Source organism: Mustelus asterias, chromosome 12 (assembly GCF_964213995.1).
Source record: "Mustelus asterias chromosome 12, sMusAst1.hap1.1, whole genome shotgun sequence".
Lineage (NCBI taxonomy): Eukaryota > Metazoa > Chordata > Chondrichthyes > Carcharhiniformes > Triakidae > Mustelus > Mustelus asterias.
The window spans coordinates 76,142,330-76,163,205 of record NC_135812.1 but is presented as its reverse complement, the minus strand read 5'-3'; the positions used below and the strand labels follow the sequence as shown (position 1 = coordinate 76,163,205).

The following is a 20,876-nucleotide window of genomic DNA, read 5'->3' as shown; positions in this document are numbered from 1 at the left end:
TCTTGAGTCCAACATGACTCTCCTTTGGAATTCCATGAACTCTATTTCTCTCTCCACTGATGCTGCCAGACCTGCTGAGATTTTCCAGCATTTCCTGTTTTTATCCCTTTAGATCCATCAGTCTGAAGGGGGAAGAGGCTATATGCTAGACGTTTTGGAACCTGGGAAAGAAAAGATTCCAATTTCCCACCCTCAGGAAGTCCCAAAGCCAATGAAGTCCTGTTGAAACATTGGCCAGGACCCCTCCAAATAATGTCAAGGAATCTGTTACTCTTTCAGTCAGAGGGCTGACAGGGCTTTGGGTTAGTACCTATCTGAAAGATTAGAGAGGCACTAGGCAGCTGACCAGAGGCTGGCACTTCAGCCCAATGTTTAATAGGTTTGAGGTATCCCGCCCTCAGCCACTATCTGTCCACACAACTTCCAACAGGATTCCTTGCTGGAGTGTGCTCATTCAGCCCTGCACAGAGATTCCTCATCCTCCTCACGATCCAAAGATTCCCATCGGAAATGCCTTCTTGCCAGGATTCTGGAGGAGCTGGTGCTGGCACGATGCTTCCTATGATCGAGAATCTGGCTGAACAACCTCAAGCCCCACATGTGAAGAAGGGGCCCAAGAGAATTATCAACACGTCTCAGACCAACTGAGATACAACACACACAGTCTAACCCTATGAACGTGGCACCAGCCAGGATCTCCTGGCATGTGGGTGAGGATGGGCGGGACACCTCAGTATGCAGCACTGTCGGGGTGGGGTGAGGGGTGAGGAAATTCTAGTGCTGACCCGACGTTAAGGTTACGATTGGAGAGCTTTACCGAGAGTGTTCCAGAGGTCGGGACAGGCTGCGGAGGGAGGCGAGGCCAGGTTTTTGCTCCTCCATGGATGGGCGCAGGTGTCCCATGGATCAGCCCTGGTTTCTGCCACAGTCACTGGGGCCCCAAAGATATCAGCCAGTTCATGCAACGAGGACTAGACAGAGAATGAAACAACTGTTAGTGATCTGGACAGCACTGAACAATTCCAAATATTCTCTCTTCCCAATGACTCCCAACCCTCTCCTGGAAGAAACCATTGGGATCCGGTTTCCATGTGGTTAATGAAGACAGCCCAGATCTCAGCTCTCAGTGCTAGCAGACTACTTGACTGCCAGGGCTCTCACCCACATCAATGTCTGTGCACTGAGGAGCAATCAGTGCAGCAACGCTGGTCGAATTTCTAGTCCAGGAAAATTGGGGTTAAATCATAGCCCCTCAGGACTGTGATACTTCACATGTGGAATTGTCTGCCAACAGATTCATTGCAGGTACTCACTAGGTGATGTACTGGAGGGAGCCTGGTCCCTCAGGAAGTGTAGAGCTAGAGGCACAGCCTCAATGAAGGGAAAGGAAAGGCTGAGGATCAGTAACAGTGAGTAGGATATAGGCTCTCAGTTTCTGCACCTGTTACTATCGGAACACCATTAGCAAGCTACCAGATGGAACAGAATCACAAGTATGCAGTCATTTCTACATTCTTGGAGTATCTCAAAGTTCATCACAGTCACTGATTTAATTGTAACGTTTAGTTATTGAGTTTATGTAGAGAAATAATCCGGTAAAATCTTTCAGAGACACGAGAGGGTAGATAGACATTAGGTTTAACATCTCATTCAAATAGGGCACCTCTGAGGGTTCTGCGCTTCCTCAGTGCCGATCCTCTGGCAGTGCAGCACTCCCTCAGTACTGACCCTTCGACAGTGCGGCACTCCCTCAGTGCCGATCCTTCGGCAGAGCGGCACTCCCTTGGTACCGACCCTCCGACAGTGCGGCACTCCCTCAGTACTGACCCTCCGACAGTGCGGCACTCCCTCAGTACTGACCCTCCGACAGTGCGGCACTCCCTCAGTACTGACCCTCCGACAGTGCGGCACTCCCTCAGTACTGACCCTCCGACAGTGCGGCACTCCCTCAGTACTGACCCTCCGACAGTGCGGCACTCCCTCAGTACTGACCCTCCGACAGTGCGGCACTCCCTCAGTACTGACCCTCCGACAGTGCGGCACTCCCTCAGTACTGACCCTCCGACAGTGCGGCACTCCCTCAGTACTGACCCTCCGACAGTGCGGCACTCCCTCAGCACTGACCCTCCGACAGTGCGGCACTCCCTCAGCAATGCACAGGATTCTCAGCCTGGATCACAAGCTCAATTGCCAGCAGTGGGATTTGAACCTTCTGGAGGTGAGGGTTCTGCTAACTGAGCCATGGCTGGTGGTGACCGTATTTTCACAAAGCTAGTCCTAGTTCAGCCCAGGGACATTTAATTTTACCTCTTTTCTCCCCTCGGCTATTTCAGTCTCTTTGCGACTTTGTTCCAGAGCTCTCTGAAGATTTTCATCCGCTTCCTCATCATCCTCATCAACGGATGACCTCACTCTCAGGTCCTACAAAATAGGAGAAGGAATCTTTCCCGGGTTATGTTACACGTGAGAAAGGCAGAACATGACAAAAGAGACATCGAGAAATATTCAAAGTTTTTCAACAGATTCGATCATAAACATGGATCAAGCAGACTTATTGTCAACAAGAAGCTTCACATGCCCAGTGTTCCTACAAAGGCTCTGCCACACCCACCCTGGCTGAAGCAGAGATGTCAGCGCTTTAGTGAGACCACCCTGTGCCACTATTCCTTACAGAGTGAAGATTTTGAATGAATCAACAGATACAAAGTTTAATCAGTTACCACAGAACGTGACAAGATGTCTCACGCTGGTCCGGTCTTAGCTCGCTCAGCCGAGTGAGGCAAATGAAGAGAAGCACTGATCCAGCCACCACCAAATTACCTGACACCGACTCCACCACCACCACCGAGTCACTGGCACCAAAATATCCGTCTCTCATTCTGTTCTCAAGTTGTCAACTTTTGATTGACGTATTCTGAAGGTTTGACCACATGATCTCCCCCCCTCCCCCAACCTGCGATCTTCCAGGTGCAGTGGTTTACCCGGCCAATTGGAAAACAAACGGGTTCCTTGGTTACCCAGGGGGAAGCAGAGATATTGGTTAGAATAAAATTAAAAGAAAGTATTTGGCAATTAGGCTGGTGTCACTCAAATTAACAGGTTGCCGGATGAGCTGCATCCTCTGCTGCTGAGGGCAGTTTGGGTGGACACCAGAGACACAAGATGTTCCACTAGATTCAAAAAGAGGGAACAGGGATAAATCTAGTAACTACAGGTTAGTCAATCTAATGTGAATACTGGGAAACTTATATATTTAAGTGGTTGCATGATTGCTTTAAGAGCCAGTCACATGATTTGATGGTGATGTCATTAGAGTGTTTCACAGGCTCCTGTTTAGTTTCACTTTCTACTCTGTACAGGCAACAGCTTCAAGAATAAACCTTGCTGTTGTTAGTTTGAATCTACGTGTGCGCAAACCACATCCTTTTCTTTTTTGTTTAAAACCCACAACCCCTAACATAGTTTGAACATTACAGAAATATAAAGAGATCATTGTCAAAGACAAAATGAATTCTCAGTTGGGGAAGAATGGGTTAATAGGGAATAGGAAGCATAAAGTTGTTAAAGGCAAATTATGTCCGAACAATCTGATCGAGTTCTTTGATGAAGTAAAACAGAGTGGACTGATGAAGATGGTGCAGTGGATGTTGTGTATATTTATGGACTTTCAAAAGGCATTTGATAAAGTATTAGATAAAAGACTTATTTAGGAAATGGAAGCACATGGGATTAAAGGAACATTGGTAATTTGGGAATGAAATTGGTTAAGGCAGAAGAGGTAGAGAGTAGTGATGGTCAGAAGTTTAAAGTGAGAGGGGAAAGATACAGAAGGGTCCAGAGGGGCAATTTTTTCACACAGAGGGTGGTAGGTATCTGGAACAAGCTGCCAGAGGTAGTAGGAGAGGAGGGTACAATTTTGTCTTTTAGAAGAGCATTTAGACAGTTACATGGGTAATATTGGTATGGAAGGATATGGACCAAATGTTGACAATTGGGACTAGTTTAATGGTTAAAAACTGGGCGGCATGGACAGGTTGGGCCGAAGGGCCTGTTTCCATGCTGTTAACCTCGATGAGAAGTTCTGAGTTGAGAGAAGGGTGCATTGGGGGCACCCTGAATATTAAAAGCATTGCTTTTCTTGTTACATACAAGTAGTATTAACTTGGGGATAGGGTGTGCAATTTCCAAAATTTGAGGATTATACAACATTTGCTAATGTATCAAATAGTGAGGAAGATAGTAACAGACTTCAGGAGGGCATAGACTGGCAAAATGTATAAACACACTGCAGGTACAATTTAATATGGAGAAGTGATGCACTTTGGGTAACACAATTCAGAGATGCAGTATGATTTAAATCAGAGTACTTTGAGTGGAGAAACATGAAGAGAGAGAGCTGGGGTGCATATTCACCAATCCTTGAAAACGTTGGGATATTTTGATAAAAACATGAGAAACACAAACAGAAGTAAGGCCCCTAAAGAGTGATCATCTGCACTGGAACATTCTTCACCTGAAAGCCCATAACTCCTGGCGTGGGGGTTAACCTAAACACAGCTGTCTTAATTTTTCTGCACTATTCTCACATCCCTCGATTGCCTTAATGGCTGAAAACCTTGAATATACTCACTGACTGAGCATCCCTGTGGGTGGAGACTTTCAAATACTCAAAACCCTCTGTGAAGAAATTTCTCCTCATCGCAATCCTAAATAGCCTGAGACTGTGTTCTAGATTCCCCAGCTTCTCAGCATCCATCCTATCAAGCCCCCTACGAATATCACAGGTTTCAAGCTAATCAGTTCTATCCTTCCAAACGCAAGAGAATATAGATTCATTCTACTCAATCTCTCCTCATGCAACAACCCTCTCATCCTAGGAATCATAGAATCCCTACAGTGCAGGAGGAGGCCATTCAGCCCATCATGTCTGCACTAACTCTCTCAGAGCATCTTACTCAGGCCCAGGCGCCGCCTATCTCCGTCACCCCTCGCATTAACCCACTAACCTACACATATTGGGACACTACAAAGCAATTTAGCATAGCCAATCCACCTAATCGTCAGATCTTTGGGCTGTGGGAGGAAACCCATGCAGACATGGGGAGAACATGCAAATTCTACACAGACAGTCAACCAAGGCTAGAATTGAACCCAGGTCCCTGGCGCTGTGAGGCAGCAGTGCTAACGACTGTGCCACCGAGTCTAGTAAACCTTTGTTCCTTAGGTCAGGATTCAAAATTCAACACATCACTTCAGGTGCTATCTCACCAAAGCCCCATCTATTCTTATACTCTAACTCCAATGTAATAGCTAATCTAAAATACCTTTTGTTTTCCTAATTGCCTGCTGTACCTGCCTGTTAACTTTCAGTGGTTTCTGGACAAGGGACCCAAATCATTCTGAACCTCAACAGTTACTACTCACCCACCTTTTCTTACTAAAGTGTGTAATTTTGCATTTTCCCACATTATACGCCATCTACCACCTTCTTAACCAAACCCTTAACTGCCCTAAAAGTAAAATACTGCAGATGCTGAAAATCTGAAATAAAGACGGACATGCTGGAAAGATTCAGCAGGTTGGACAGCATCTGTGGAGACAGAAAAAGTTAGTTTCAAGTCCAATATGACTCTTTTTCACAGCTGAAGAGAGGGAGAATGGTGTTGGGTTTTATACTGTTTATATGGGGTGGATTGGGCGGAGCAAAATAGGTCAGGGATAGTTGGGAGCTCAGGAGAGATTTAGCAAAGTTTTTGACACTATCATTGATACTCCCTTTGTCTCATGTTCCACGGCATCTTGATCCCAATAGCTCCACCAAGACTAGTTCTTTACGCATTTTAATTACTTAATTCTTCACTCTCATTAGACCTTGAATTTCCTGTTAATTCCAATATGTTTGTCCCCTCTATTATGAGTACATATACAAAATATCTGTAATCTTTCTTTTTACAAACATGTAGAACTGCTTAAAACCTGTTTTTTTAATATATCTTCCTAGTTTAATCTGACATTCGATCTTCTTCCTCTTCATCAAATGTTTGGACATTCTTTGCAGATTTCTAAAACCCTGCCAAGCTCCCGAATTACCTAGAATTCCCAGCTCCTGAATATGTTTAGCAAAATTGTAAGATTTTTAATCTAATATACTGAAATTCTCTAGTTAACTATAGCTGGGCCCCTTTATAACCCTGGCATTTTTATTACTCAAGGGAATGTATATTTATTCAGAATAATAAAATTTTTTTTGAAATGCTTGCCATTTCTTATCTATCATCATAAATCAATCTAATTTTGCAATCTTCGCCAATTCAGACCCAACCCTATATAATTGGCTTTGCTTAAATTTAAATCTCGAATTTCAGATTTACGGTTAACCACAGTATTCTCAAACTCAATATAAAATTCTAACATGTCGTTCTTCCCTAGAGGATCTTATACAATATGATTTGTAATTAACACAGTCTCCTTACACAATACTGGAACCAAAATAGCCTATTCCCTAGTTTCTTTCGCAACCTAATTGTTCTCAGAAACTCTCCTGCATACATTCCAGGACCTTGCCCTCCACCATTCTTTTGCCAATTTGGTTTGCCAACTCACAGGAAGATTAAAATCCCAAGAACGACTGCATAACCCTTGTTACAATAATGTTCGAGCCAACAATCTGTGTTCTGTTGATGAAGCAGTTAAGAAGGAATAATAGTGATGGGCGGGGGGGGGGGGGGGGGGGGGGGGGAATACCACAGAGGAGAGGCGAGGGAGACAGTGTGGGGCTCACAGTGTGTGCTTCTTGAGGCAATATGTAGATAGTGTTTTTTTTAAAGGTTCACTATAACTCCTCTGCTTTTGTACTACAGGGGCAGAATTATCCAGCCTTTCCCGCCAGCGGGATCCTCTGGTTCCATCGGAGTGTACCCCCACCACGGGGGACAGGTGAGCCATGCAGATGGCCATTGACTTTGGTGGACTGTGGAAACCTGCCCCCGGAGTGGGGTTGGGGGGATTCCAGCCCAGCCTCCATGTATAAAGCCAAGAATCCCATTTGTTCTGAAACAGCCTTCTGTCACCTTTAAAGATTTATGTACATGTATTCCCCTCTCCCTAGTTTCCAGAATCCCCTTTAAAATTGCACTGTTTAGTTAATGTTGTTACTCCTCATTCTCCCAATCCACACATACCACGTTTCTGCATTAAAATTGCATCTGTCACGTGTCTGCCCATTTCACAGAATGCACAGAATCCCTGCAGTGCAGAAGGAGGGCATTCGGCCCATCGAGCCTGCACCGACAACAATCCCACCCAGGCCCTATCCCTGTAACCCCACATATTTACTGTTACTAATCCCCCTGACACTAAGGAGCAATTTAGCATGGCCAGTCAACCTAACCAGGACATTTTTGGACTGTGGGAGGAAACTGGAGCACCCGGAGGAAACCCACGCAGACATGGGGAGAACATGCAAACTCCACGCAGACAGTGACCCAAGCCGGGAATCGAACCTGGGTCCCTGGCACTGTGAGGCAGCAGAGCTAATCACTGTGCGAGGTCACCTACAACTTCCTGAGTCTGTTAGTATCCCCCTCACCATATACAGCAAGTAGATGATGATGTTACCAACCTGCCCTCATCGAGAAATGGAACACACCAGAATTACACAGCAACTCAGTCCGAAGCTGGAAGGAGGTGATCCCAGACTAATGTGCAGGGATTTTAATGATATGGAGGCTGTCTGCACATTTCCAGCATTTTCTGAAATTAAAACAGAAAATGCTGGAAATACTCAGCAGGTCAGACAGCATCTGAGGAAGAAACAGCATTGTTTCAGCTCATTGACCTTTTGTTAGAACAGTGCTATTGAGACATCAGCAATCTGAAACACTCACCCTGTTTCTCTCCACAGATGCTGCCTGACCAGCTCTCTTTAGCATTTTGTTTTTATTTCAGATTTTCAGCGCCAGTAAGTTTTCCCCTTTTATTCTTTGATGTTATATAATTTATACAATCATTCAAGTAAGATGGGAAAAATGGAAGGCAAAGAAACCAAAGACAGAAATCAAAAAGGGCCACAGTACAGAGACTGTGGAGAACTCAGTGAATGGGGCCAATAAGGCCAAGAGAAATAAAACATAGGGAGAGTGTACAAAACATGACAGAATAGATATTCTGCGGAGCATGACAGGTAAGGTGGATGAACTTAAAGCTTGGATTACTACATGGAACTATGATGTTAGGGCAATTACGAAGACTTGGATGAAAGAAGAGTAGCACTGGCTGCTTAGCATTCCAGGATTTAGGTGCTTCAGGTGAGATAGAGAGGGTGACAAAAGAGGTAGGGGTGTTGCTTTATTGGTTAGGGAGAATGTCACAGCTAAACAGAGGGAGGACACCTTGGTGGGATCATGCAGTGAGGCCATATGGATAGAACTCAGGAACAAGAGCGGTGCAATCACACTGGGGTTGTACTACAGACCTCCCAACAGCCAGCATGAAGTGGAAGAACTGATATGTCAGCAGATTATGGGAAGATGTAAAAACAACAGGATTGTTGTGATGGGCGATTTTAACTTCCCCAACATAGACTGGGATTCCTTTAGTGCCAAGGGCTTGGTCAGGGCAGTTTGTTCAGTGTGTCCAAGAGTGCTTCTTGAGGCAATATGTAGATAGTCCAACTCAGGAAGGGGCTATCTTTGACCTGGTTCTGGGAAGTGAGCCTGGACAGGTGATTGATGTCTCGGTGGGGGACCATTTTGGGAACAGTGATCACAATGCTATAAGTTTTAAGATACTTGTAGGAAAGGATAGAAGTAGTCTCAGAGTGAAAGTACTAAACTGGGGGAAGGCTAACTGACAGTATTAGGCAGGAGCTAGGGAATGTAGACTGTGGGCGATTGTTTGAGGGTAAAACCACATCCAATATGTGGGAGTCTTTTAAAAGTCAGTTGTTCTCGGCCTTTTGGCTAAGATCAAGTGTAGTATGGTTGGCAGCCCATGGTCGGCCGCACTTGGTTGAGGTCATTAGGTTACACTGAAGCTTCATATGTTTCATATGAAGCAATTTTTAAAAGCGGCATCTCGGCCTTTTGGCTAAGATGCAAATGAGCTCGGGTCTTGGAGGAGGAACCTCCCCCTTCTCCAATCAGCTTGGCTCATGTAGATCAGGCCCAGGACAGGGTGGTTTGGTCGCTCGCCCTGTCTTGTCAGCCTGGATCTGAAATGTCTCAACTTGTTGAGACTCTGAATTGGATTTGATTTGATTGAATTGGAAAAGTATTAAAAAAAAGTCAGTTATTAACAATTCCGGACAAGTATGTCCCTGTAAAAATGAAGGATAAGGATGGCATGATTCGAGAACCCTGGATGACGAGAGAGACTGTGAGCTTAGTGAAAAAGAAGGAGGCATACATAAATTTCAGGAAGTTGAAAACAGATAAGGCTCTTGAGGAATACAAAGCTAGCAGGAAAGAGCTTAAACAGGGACTTAGGGGGGCAAAAAGGAGCCATGAAATGTCCTTGGCAGGCAGTATTAAGGAGAATCCCAAGGCTTTTTATACATATATATAAGGAGGAAGAGGGTAGCTAAGAAATGGGTAGGTCCACTCAAGAAACGTGGAGGAAATTTGTGTGTGGAGCATGAGGTGGGTGAGGTCCTTAACGAGTACTTTGCATCAGTATTCACAAAGGAGAAGGATGTGGTGGATGGTGAGTGTAGAAAGGAGGATGTTGACATTCTGGGACATGTTGAGATAAAAAGGGAGGAGGTATTGGAGGTTTTGAAAAACATTAAGGTGGACAAGTCCCCAGGGCCAGATTGGGTCTATCTCATAATACTGAGAGGGGCGAGGGAAGAAATTGCTGAGGCCTGGGCCAAAATCTCTGTATCCTCTTTACCCACGGGTGAGGTACCAGAGAATTGGAGAGTGGCTAACATTGTTCCTCTGTTTAAGAAGGGCAGAAGAGACAATCTGGGAAATTACAGGCCTGTGAGCCTCACATTAGTGGTAGGGAAATTATTGGAGAAGATTCGTAAGGATAGGATGCACTCACATCTGGAAGAGAATAGGCTTATTAGTGATAGGCAGCATGGTTTTGTGAAGGGGAGGTCGTGTCTCACAAACTTGATTGAGTTCTTCGAGGAAGCGGCACGGTAGCACAGTGGTTAGCACTGCTGCTTCACAGCTCCAGGGACCTGGGTTCGATTCCCGGCTTGGGTCACTGTCTGTGTGGAGTTTGCACATTCTCCTCGTGTCTGCGTGGGTTTCCTCCGGGTGCTCCGGTTTCCTCCCACAGTCCAAAGATGTGCGGGTTAGGTTGATTGGCGATGCTAAAATTGCCCCTGAGTGTCCTGAGATGTGTAGGTTAGAGGGATTAGTGGGTAAAAATATATGGGGGTAGGGCCTGGGTGGGATTGTGGTCGGTGCAGACTCGATGGGCCAAATGGCCTCTTTCTGTACTGTAGGGTTTCTATGATTCTAAGTGACAAGAAAAATTGACCAGGGCAGTGGATGTTGTATACATGGACTTTAGTAAAGCCTTCGATAACGTTCTTCATGGCAGGCTGATACAGAAGCTGAAGTCATATGGGAAGCAGATTCTGTAACAGCATTCAAGAGGTATCTGGATAGATACATGAATAGGGAAGGAATAGAGGGATATGGACCATGTCACGAAGAGGCAAGGAAATATTAGATTAGAGAGGTATCTGTGTTGACACCGACTTGGTGGGCTGAAGGGCCTGTTCCTGTGCTGTACTGTTCTTTGTATTCATTTTCAGTGAGACAATCTTTGATCCCAACCCCTTATCACTCTGCAATTTCTCCCCTGTTCCTTCCCCATCTCTATCCAAGTTCATCATTCTTTCAATCAGTCCCCTCATTCCTTTCAAACCTTCTCAATGCCTCGCCCACCAACTAATCCCGCTGTAGCATCTCGCTCTCTCTAACCCCTCGACTCATTCACTTATTGCTCCTTGACCACACTGGACACATCAGCTGACCACTCACCCTTTGATCCCGAAACCTCCACTGCATGACCCCCATGACTGTTCTCTGTTCACTCACCTCTCATTCTTTTACCCCTGGCTCACTCCCAGCGATGGGCTGGTAGGGGAAGGTTTTTCGCGATGGGTGCAGGATGGGTGGGGTGGGGATCCCAATTCACTAATGATCTTACGATTTTAAGGTTTCTTTGTGAGGGCCCAGAGACTAAGATCCTGGTCCTTTCTGGCCCACAAAAAAAAGGTGAAAAACCAATGATCTGGCCTCAGAGTGGGCTCCCGTAGATCCAACTCCACGATTTGGTTCCAGGTTTGGCTGAGTAGGGGAGTTGACACCAACTGCCCCCAGCAACCCACTCAGGCAAATTTGCATTTTAAACAGGGCCCACTTGCTTCTTGAAAGAGAGGGATAATGTGGGAACACAGCAGGTTTGGTGAGGAGGGGTTACTGATATCCATGAACCTAACTCATCACTTTATGCCCAGTTTCTGGCCTTTAAAAACACCTTGATGTGCTGTGGTGAGAAATGTTTAAAAATCATGCTCATAGTTTCCAGACGCTCCTGTATATTAATTATTGACGTGTGACTCCATCCGAGTGAACATTGACACTGGAGTAATCACTCAGGTCAAGGTTCATGAAGCTGCACCAAGAACATTCTCTCAATGTCAGGTGTCAGCTACCTGTACAGAAATATGTCTGCCACTGTGCCCAGGTCTAGTTTAATAAAGGTAAATCTCTCCGTGTCCAAGTTCATGTTCATTCCTAATTGAATCAGGCCAAAGAGACAGCACTACGGATGCCAACCTGAAGTTCCCTGGTCTCTCTTGGCCTGCCGGTACAGGTAGCCAGACATGTCAACAGATGGTTAAGCTATGAGTCAGCCAAGGATGCAACATAAAGACACTTCAATCCCCTTTACCCCCAAGAAAGTGAGCAGAAAGGTGCACCACTGTTAGTGAATGAGTAGCTGCAGCAGACAGGCTGAAAGCACAGGACACACAACGAGGCGACACAGTGAGAGAATTAGTGAGTTTGCTCAATGAGCAGAAACTACCTTCTCATTCTCCTCTTTGCTCAAACTCAATGCAATCTGCAGCTGGATTTCTTCATCAGACTCTGTGCTTGGCTGCTACAAGGTATTAAAAGCTGGGGTTAGCAAGTACATCATGGACTCAGCACTGGAACAAAGGCTAATGTCACTGGAACCCCTTCATACAGTGAGCCAACTGGCCTTTGATGTCACGTGACCTCCGGCCTCCAATTGCCCTGCCCATCCATACCTGCCATTGGCTGCCTGGAATGTCAATCCTTGTGGAGCCTCACCCCCAATTGGAAAATGAGCAGACTCTGTTACCTGATTGGATGATTCTTGTCTGTCAGTCAAATAACAATTATCCCATACCGAAAGTTCTATATGTAATAAAGAATTGTTCAAAAATATTTTTAAAGAAACACAACTTGTTTTAATGCCATGATCAGTTGCTCAAGGTTGTGTCCAAGCGATTAGTTCGAGAGCAAAATGTGAAATCCCACAAAGTGACAATCACAGGTGAAATTATTCTTTCCTTTCCACACTCGCCCCCTTTCCTCATTTGGGATTATGAGAAACTTCTGGAATCCTCATCTCAGGAGATCAGTCTTTACACAAGTCTCCGCAGCAAGTGGCACATGCTATTGTTAGCATCAGAGCAGAGATGTATCTGGTTAGCGAATGTCCACACACCAACACTGCCAGCGAAGCTCACTGGGCAGTAATCGTAGCTGGAGTCCTGGACTCCATCAACAGGACGCCCTGATGTACCCGGATTGGACATGGAAACTGGGAACTGCAGCCCCTTTCACACAGTTGCACATCAGCATTTGCTAACAGAGCTATGGTCAGAAGTGAGCCGTGTGTGTGAGGATGCAGTATAGTGTATTTAAACAGGCAGAAGATAAATAATGCAGCAGACTCCATAAGAGTGAAAAGTAATCACAGTTGCACTCACCTTTACCTGCCTGTTGGCTTTGATGAGGACAGTGTAGGGCAGTGATTCTCAATTTTTTATATGTCATGGCCTCTATACTATGAAACATTTTGAGGCACATCTACTATATTCTGTCTTCTTCCCTTACCGGGAACTTTGTTTCTAACTTCACCCTGTCCTCTCACTTGTTTTTTTTAAAAACCCCACTCTATCTCTCTCACTTCTCCAAGGGTTTTGGCATCCTTTTTCAGTTTTTGCTTTTCATGCAGGCGCATGGGACCTTTGTCTTCAGTTCCAAGTCCCGTTCGTCATGCAGATGGACAGTGCAGAGGGAGATTTATTCTGTATCTAACCCCGTGCTGTACCTGTCCGGGGAGTGTTTGATGGGACAGTGTAGAGGGAGCTTTACTCTGTATCTAACCCGTGCTGTACCTATCCTGGGAGTATTTAATGAGGGCAGTTTAGAGGGAGATTTACTCTGTATCTAACCCAGTGCTGTACCCGTCCTGGGAGTGTTTGATAGGGACAGTGTAGAGGGAGCATTACTCTGTATCTAACCCCGTGCTGTACCTGTCCTGGGAGTGTTTGATGGGTTCAGTGTAGAGGGAGCTGTACTCTGTATCTAACCCAGTGCTGTACCTGTCCTGGGAGTGTTTGATGGAACAGTGGAGAGGGAGCTTTACTCTGTATCTAACCCTGTGCTGTACCTGTCTGGGGAGTGTTTGATAGGGACAATGTAGAGGGAGCTTTGTGTGTAACCTGGGCGAGTTCTGATGCTGAGCCAAACCCCAGGAATATTTCTAAAGAATTAATTTACCAAAGCTGAGTTGGTCTAAAGTCAGACCCACTGTTCCCATGAGATACCTCTTGCCCATGAATCTGTCTCTCAAACAGGGGCAAGAATCGATCACTATAAGATTAAAAAGGGGAACGGGGATGTCACATTTAATTTTTTTTACAAGCTGATGCAAATATAATCCCTAAATTTATTTAAAAATAAGTTACACCATCATTATTAACAGTTCAAATAACAGATTAAATTAAATTCCAGTGAATGGTAGTACCCTGCAGTTATAACCTTAGTCACGAGATGGCAATCTGCAAAAGGGAGAGAGAGAGAGAGAGAGATTGTCACTGGCCGGTTAGTCAGAGAGAGAGAGGGAGCTGAGTGACAGCTCCCTCTCTCTCTGACTGACCGCTCAGTGCCAGCTCCCTCTCTCTCTGACTGACCGCTCAGTGCCAGCTCCCTCCCTCTGACTGACCGCTCAGTGCCAGCTCCCTCTCTGACTGACCGCTCAGTGCCAGCTCCCCCTCTCTCTCTATCTGACCGCTCAGTGCCAGCTCCCCCTCTCTCAGACTGACCGCTCAGTGCCAGCTCCCTCACTCTCTGACTGACCGCTCAGTGCCAGCTCTCTCTCTCCCTGACTGACCGCTCAGTGCCAGCTCCCTCTCTCTCAGACTGACCGCTCAGTGCCAGCTCCCTCTCTCTGACTGACCGCTCAGTGCCAGCTCCCTCTCTCTCTCTGACTGACCGCTCAGTGCCAGCTCCCCCTCTCTCTCTGACTGACCGCTCAGTGCCAGCTCCCTCTCTCTCAGACTGACCGCTCAGTGCCAGCTCCCTCTCTCTCTCTCTGACTGACCGCTCAGTGCCAGTTCCCTCTCTCTCTGACTGACCGCTCAGTGCCAGCTCCCTCTCTCTCTCTGACTGACCGCTCAGTGCCAGTTCCCTCTCTCTCTGACTGACCGCTCAGTGCCAGCTCCCTCTCTCTCTGAATGACCGCTCAGTGCCAGCTCCCTCACTCTCTGACTGACCGCTCAGTGCCAGCTCCCTCTCTCTCTCTGACTGACCGCTCAGTGCCAGCTCCCTCTCTCCCTGACTGACCGCTCAGTGTCAGCTCTCTCTCTCCCTGACTGACCGCTCAGTGCCAGCTTTCTCTCTGACTGACCGCTCAGTGACAGCTCCCCCTCTCTCTGACTGACCGCTCAGTGACAGCTCCCTCTCTCTGACTGACCGTTCAGTGCCAGCTCCCTCTCTCTGACTGACCGCTCAGTGCCAGCTCCCCCCCTCTCTCTCTCTGACTGACCGCTCAGTAAGAAGTCTCACAACACCAGGTTGAAGTCCAACAGGTTTATTTGGTAGCAAATACCATAAGCTTTCGGAGCGCTGCTCCTTCATCAGATGGAGTGGAAATGTACTCTCAAACAGTGCACAAACACAAAATCAAGTTGCAGAATACTGATTAGAATGCGAATCCCTAATACCAGCCAGGTCTTAAAGGTACAGACAATGTGGGTGGAGGGAGCATTAAACACAAGTTAAAGAGATGTGTATTGTCTCCAGACAGAACAGCTAGTGAGATTCTGCAAGCCCAGGAGGCAAGCTGTGGGGGTTACTGATAATGTGACATAAATCCAACATCCCGGTTTAGGCCGTCCTCATGTGTGCGGAACTTGGCTATCAGTTTCTGCTCAGCGACTCTGCGCTGTCGTGTGTCGTGAAGGCCGCCTTGGGGAACGCTTACCTGAAGATCCAAGGCTGAATGCCCGTGACTGCTGAAGTGCTCCCCCACAGGTAGAGAACAGTCTTGCCTGGTGATTGTTGAGTGGTGTTCATTCATCCATTGTCGTAGCGTCTGCATGGTATCCCCAATGTACCATGCCTCGGGACATCCTTTCCTGCAGCGTATCAGGTAGACAATGTTGGCCGAGTTGCAAAAGTAGGTACCGTGTACCTGGTAGATGGTGTTCTCACGTGAGATGATGGCATCCGTGTCGATGATCCGGCACGTCTTGCAGAGGTTGCTGTGGCAGGGTTGTGTGGTGTCGTGGTCACTGTTCTCCTGAAGGCTGGGTAGTTTGCTGCGGACAATGGTCTGTTTGAGGTTGTGTGGTTGTTTGAAGGCAAGAAGTAGGGGTGTGGGGATGGCCTTGTTCGTCTTCATCAATGACATGTTGAAGGCTCCGGAGGAGATGCCGTAGCTTCTCCGCTCCGGGGAAGTACTGGACGACGAAGGGTACTCTGTCCACTGTGTCCCGTGTTTGCCTTCTGAGGAGGTCGGTGCGGTTTTTCGCTGTGGCGCGTCGGAACTGTTGATCGATGAGTCGAGCGCCATATCCTGTTCTTATGTGTGATCCCCCACGATGATGGCATTGCTGCAACGGCCTCAGTACTCAATGCCGTCAACTGCCAGTTTCCAGATGCAATTTTACAACTCATCCGCTTCATTCTGGACCACAATGTCTTCACCTTCAACAACCAGTTCTTCATCCAGATACACGGAACAGCCATGGGGACCAAATTCGCACCTCAATATGCCAACATCTTCATGCACAGGTTCAAACAAGACTTCTTCACTGCACAGGACCTTCAACCGATGCTATACACTAGATACATCGATGATATTTTCTTCCTTTGGAGTCATGGTGAGCAATCACTGAAACAACTATATGATGACATCAACAAGTACCATCCCACCATCAGACTCACCATGGACTACTCTCCAGAATCGGTTGCATTCTTGGACACACGCATCTCCATTAAGGACGGTCACCTCAGCACCTCACTGTACCGCAAGCCCACGGATAACCTCACGATGCTCCACTTCTCCAGCTTCCACCCTAAACACGTTAAAGAAGCCATCCCCTACGGACAAGCCCTCTGTATACACAGGATCTGCTCGGATGAGGAGGATCGCAACAGACACCTCCAGACGCTGAAAGATGCCCTCATAAGAACAGGATATGGCGCTCGACTCATCGATCAACAGTTCCGATGCGCCACAGCGAAAAGCCGCACCGACCTCCTCAGAAGACAAACACGGGACACTGTGGACAGAGTACCCTTCGTCGTCCAGTACTTCCCCGGAGCGGAGAAGCTACAGCATCTCCTCCGGAGCCTTCAACATGTCATTGATGAAGATGAACATCTCACCAAGGCCATCCCCACACCCCCACTTCTTGCCTTCAAACAACCACACAACCCTCAAACAGACCATTGTCTGCAGCAAACTACCCAGCCTTCAGGAGAACAGTGACCACGACACCACACAACCCTGCCACAGCAACCTCTGCAAGACGTGCCGGATCATCGACACAGATGCCATCATCTCACGTGAGAACACCATCTACCAGGTACACGGTACCTACTCTTGCAACTCGGCCAACATTGTCTACCTGATACGCTGCAGGAAAGGATGTCCTGAGGCATGGTACATTGGGGAAACCATGCAGACGCTACGACAATGGATGAATGAACACCGCTCAACAATCACCAGGCAAGACTGTTCTCTTCCTGTGGGGAAGCACTTCAGCGGTCACGAGCATTCAGCCATGGATCTTCAGGTAAGCGTTCCCCAAGGCGGCCTTCACGACACACGACAGCGCAGAGTCGCTGAGCAGAAACTGATAGCCAAGTTCCGCACACATGAGGACGGCCTAAACCGGGGATGTTGGATTTATGTCACATTATCAGTAACCCCCACAGCTTGCCTCCTGGGCTTGCAGAATCTCACTAGCTGTTCTGTCTGGAGACAATACACATCTCTTTAACCTGTGTTTAATGCTCCGTCCACCCACATTATCTGTACCTTTAAGACCTGGCTGGCTGTAGAGATTCGCATTCTAATCAGTATTCTGTAACTTGATTTTGTGTCTGTGCACTGTTTGAGAGCACATTTCCACTCCATCTGACGAAGGAGCAGAGCTCCGAAACTTTATGGTATTTGCTACCAAATAAACCTGTTGGACTTTAACCTGGTGTTGTGAGACTTCTTACTGTGTTCACCCCAGTCCAACGCCGGCATCTCCACATCATGACCGCTCAGTGCCAGCTCCCCCTCTCTCCCTCTCTCTGACTGACCGCTCAGTGCCAGCTCCCTCCCTCTGACTGACCGCTCAATGCCAGCTCCCCCTCTCCCTCTCTGACTGACTGCTCAGTGCCAGCTCCCCCTCTCCCTCTCTGACTGACCGCTCAGTGCCAACTCTCTCTCTCTGACTGACCGCTCAGTGCCAGCTCCCTCCCTCTGACTGACCGCTCAATGCCAGCTCCACCTCTCCCTCTCTGACTGACCGCTCAGTGCCAGCTCCCCCTCTCCCTCTCTGACTGACCGCTCAGTGCCAACTCTCTCTCTCTCTGACTGACCGCTCAGTGCCAACTCTCTCTCTCTGACTGACCGCTCAGTGCCAGCTCTCTCTCTCTCTCTGATTGACCGCTCAGTGCCAGCTCTCTCTCTCTCACTGACCACTCAGCGCCAGCTCCCTCTCTCTCTGACTGACCGCTCAGTACCAGTTCTCTCTCTCTCTGACTGACCGCTCAGTGCCAGCTACCTCTCTGACTGACCGCTCAGTGCCAGCTACCTCTCTGACTGACCGCTCAGTGCCAGCTCCCTCTCTCTGACTGACCGCTCAGTGCCAACTTTGGGGCAGCACGGTAGCACAGTGGTTCGCACTGCTGCTTCACAGCTCCAGGGACCTGGGTTCGATTCCCGGCTTGGGTCATTGTCTGTGTGGAGTTTGCACATTCTCCTCGTGTCTGCATGGGTTTCCTCCAGGTGCTCCGGTTTCCTCCCACAGTCCAAAGATGTGTGGGTTAGGTTGATTGGCCATGCTAAAATTGCCCCTTAGTGTCCTGAGATGCGTAGGTTAGAGGGATTAGCGGGTAAATGTGTAGGGATATGGGGGTAAGGCCTGGGTTGGATTGTGGTCGGTGCAGACTCGATGGTCCAAATGGCCTCTTTCTGCACTGTAGGGTTTCTATGATAAACGCTCAGTGCCAGCTCCCTCTCTCTGACTGACCGCTCAGTGCCAACTTTCTAAGTCACCAGTCAATGCCAACTCTCTCTCTCTGACTGCTGTGCTCTCGCTAGCTGACTGGGTGCTGACTGATAATGGTTGCTGTGAAATTAATTGAGGAATAAATATTGACCCGGACACTGAGAATAACTCCCTCTCCTTCAAAATAACGTCTTTACATCCACCTGAGAGGACAGAAAATGCCCAAGCTTAACACTTCAACCGAAAGACAGGAGCTCCAACAGTGCAGCACTCCCTCAGTACTGACCCTCCAACACTGAGGCACTCCCTCAGTACTGACCCTCCAACACTGTGGCACTCCCTCAGTACTGAACATCCAATAGTGTAGTGTTCTCTCAGTACTGACCCTCCAACAGTGGGACGCTCCCTAAGTGCTGACTGACAGTGCGGCACTCCCTCAGTACTGACCCTCCAACACTGCGGCACTCCCTCAGTACTGACCCTCCAACACTGAGGCACTCCCTCAGTACTGACCCTCCGACACTGCTGCACTCCCTCAGTACTCACCCTCCGACACTGCTGCACTCCCTCAGTACTGACACTCCAACACTGCGACACTCCCTCAGTACTGACCCTCCAACACTGAGGCACTCCCTCAGTACTGACCCTCCAACACTGAGGCACTCCCTCAGTACTGACCCTCCAACACTGAGGCACTCCCTCAGTACTGACCCTCCAACACTGAGGCACTCCCTCAGTACTGACCCTCCAACACTGAGGCACTCCCTCAGTACTGACCCTCCAACACTGAGGCACTCCCTCAGTACTGACCCTCCAACACTGAGGCACTCCCTCAGTACTGACCCTCCAACACTGAGGCACTCCCTCAGTACTGACCAGCCAACACTGAGGCACTCCCTCAGTACTGACCCTCCAACACTGCGGCACTCCCTCAGTACTGACCCTCCAACACTGCGGCACTCCCTCAGTACTGATCCTCCAACACTGCGGCACTCTCTCAGTACTGACCCTCCGACAGTGCAGCACTCCCTCAGTACTGACCTTCCGACAGTGCAGCACTCCCTCAGTACTGACCCTCCGACAGTGCAGCACTCCCTCAATACTGACCCTCTGACAGTGCAGCACTCCCTCAGTACTGACCCTCCAACAGTGCGGCACTCCCTCAGTACTGACCCTCTGACAGTGCAGCAATCCCTCAGTACCGACCCTCTGACAGTGTAGCACTCCCTCAGTACTGACCCTCCGACAGTGCAGCACTCCCTCAGTACTGACCCTCTGACAGTGCAGCAATCCCTCAGTACTGACCCTCTGACAGTGCAGCACTCCCTTGGTACTGACTTGCCATTCCTCTGACTCGGAGGGCTGACTGTTAACCATTCAGGGTGTATAATTGTAAAACTCTAGCAATTAATGTGGCAGATGTGTACATTCTGTGGGTTGGGAACAGTCAAGTATTAACTGATGTTGGGTAAAGGAAGCTGTGCCTTGAAGATTGCTTTACCTGTGTTGCCTTCTCCGCTTCCTCTCTGCTCATGGCCAGTGCGAGCTGTAACTGCAACTCCTCCTCACCGCTGGTGTGGGGTCTGGCCTGCTCCAGATCTGGATTAAACCTTGGAGATGAGGAAGAAGCTGCAAAATACACGGGGAACAGAATAACATCAGTATTCAAACATCTGGCCAGAGTGAGCAGGCTTCCAAGTCTCAAAACAAGAACACATTGATAAACCATCTGAAGGCGGGGCTCTGTGATGATTGACATGTCGGGTGACCAATGGCAGGAGTCTGATGCAGGGGTCAGAGTTAGCAATCCTTTAAGACATCCTTCTTACTGAAGACAGCAGATATAAACCACTGACTCTCAATTCAATGACATTTCTGCACCATTCTCTTAAATAGATTGAACCCTCCGAACCACTGTCGGAGGAGAATCAGTACTGAGGGACTGCTGCACTGTCGGAGAATCAGTACTGAGGGAGTGCTGCACTGTCGGAGAATCAGTACTGAGGGAGTGCTGCACTGTCGGAGAATCAGTACTGAGGGAGTGCTGCACTGTCGGAGAATCAGTACTGAGGGAGTGCTGCACTGTCGGAGAATCAGTACTGAGGGAGTGCTGCACTGTCGGAGAATCAGTACTGAG

The 20,876-nt window shown here is 48.0% G+C and overlaps 1 protein-coding gene across 1 annotated transcript in view; it reads right to left on the bottom strand.

The window, feature by feature from the left end:
- The window catches only part of LOC144502042 (epsin-3-like), an 82,360-nt gene that overhangs the window by 11,969 nt on the left and 49,515 nt on the right, over window positions 1–20,876 (bottom strand). The window contains exons 3-6 of the mRNA XM_078226053.1: window positions 20,241–20,368; window positions 12,055–12,129; window positions 2,308–2,421; window positions 818–971 (exon numbers count right to left, since the gene is read on the bottom strand). Coding sequence (XP_078082179.1) covers window positions 818–971; window positions 2,308–2,421; window positions 12,055–12,129; window positions 20,241–20,368 — 471 coding nt within the window. The remainder of the gene's footprint in view (window positions 1–817; window positions 972–2,307; window positions 2,422–12,054; window positions 12,130–20,240; window positions 20,369–20,876) is intronic.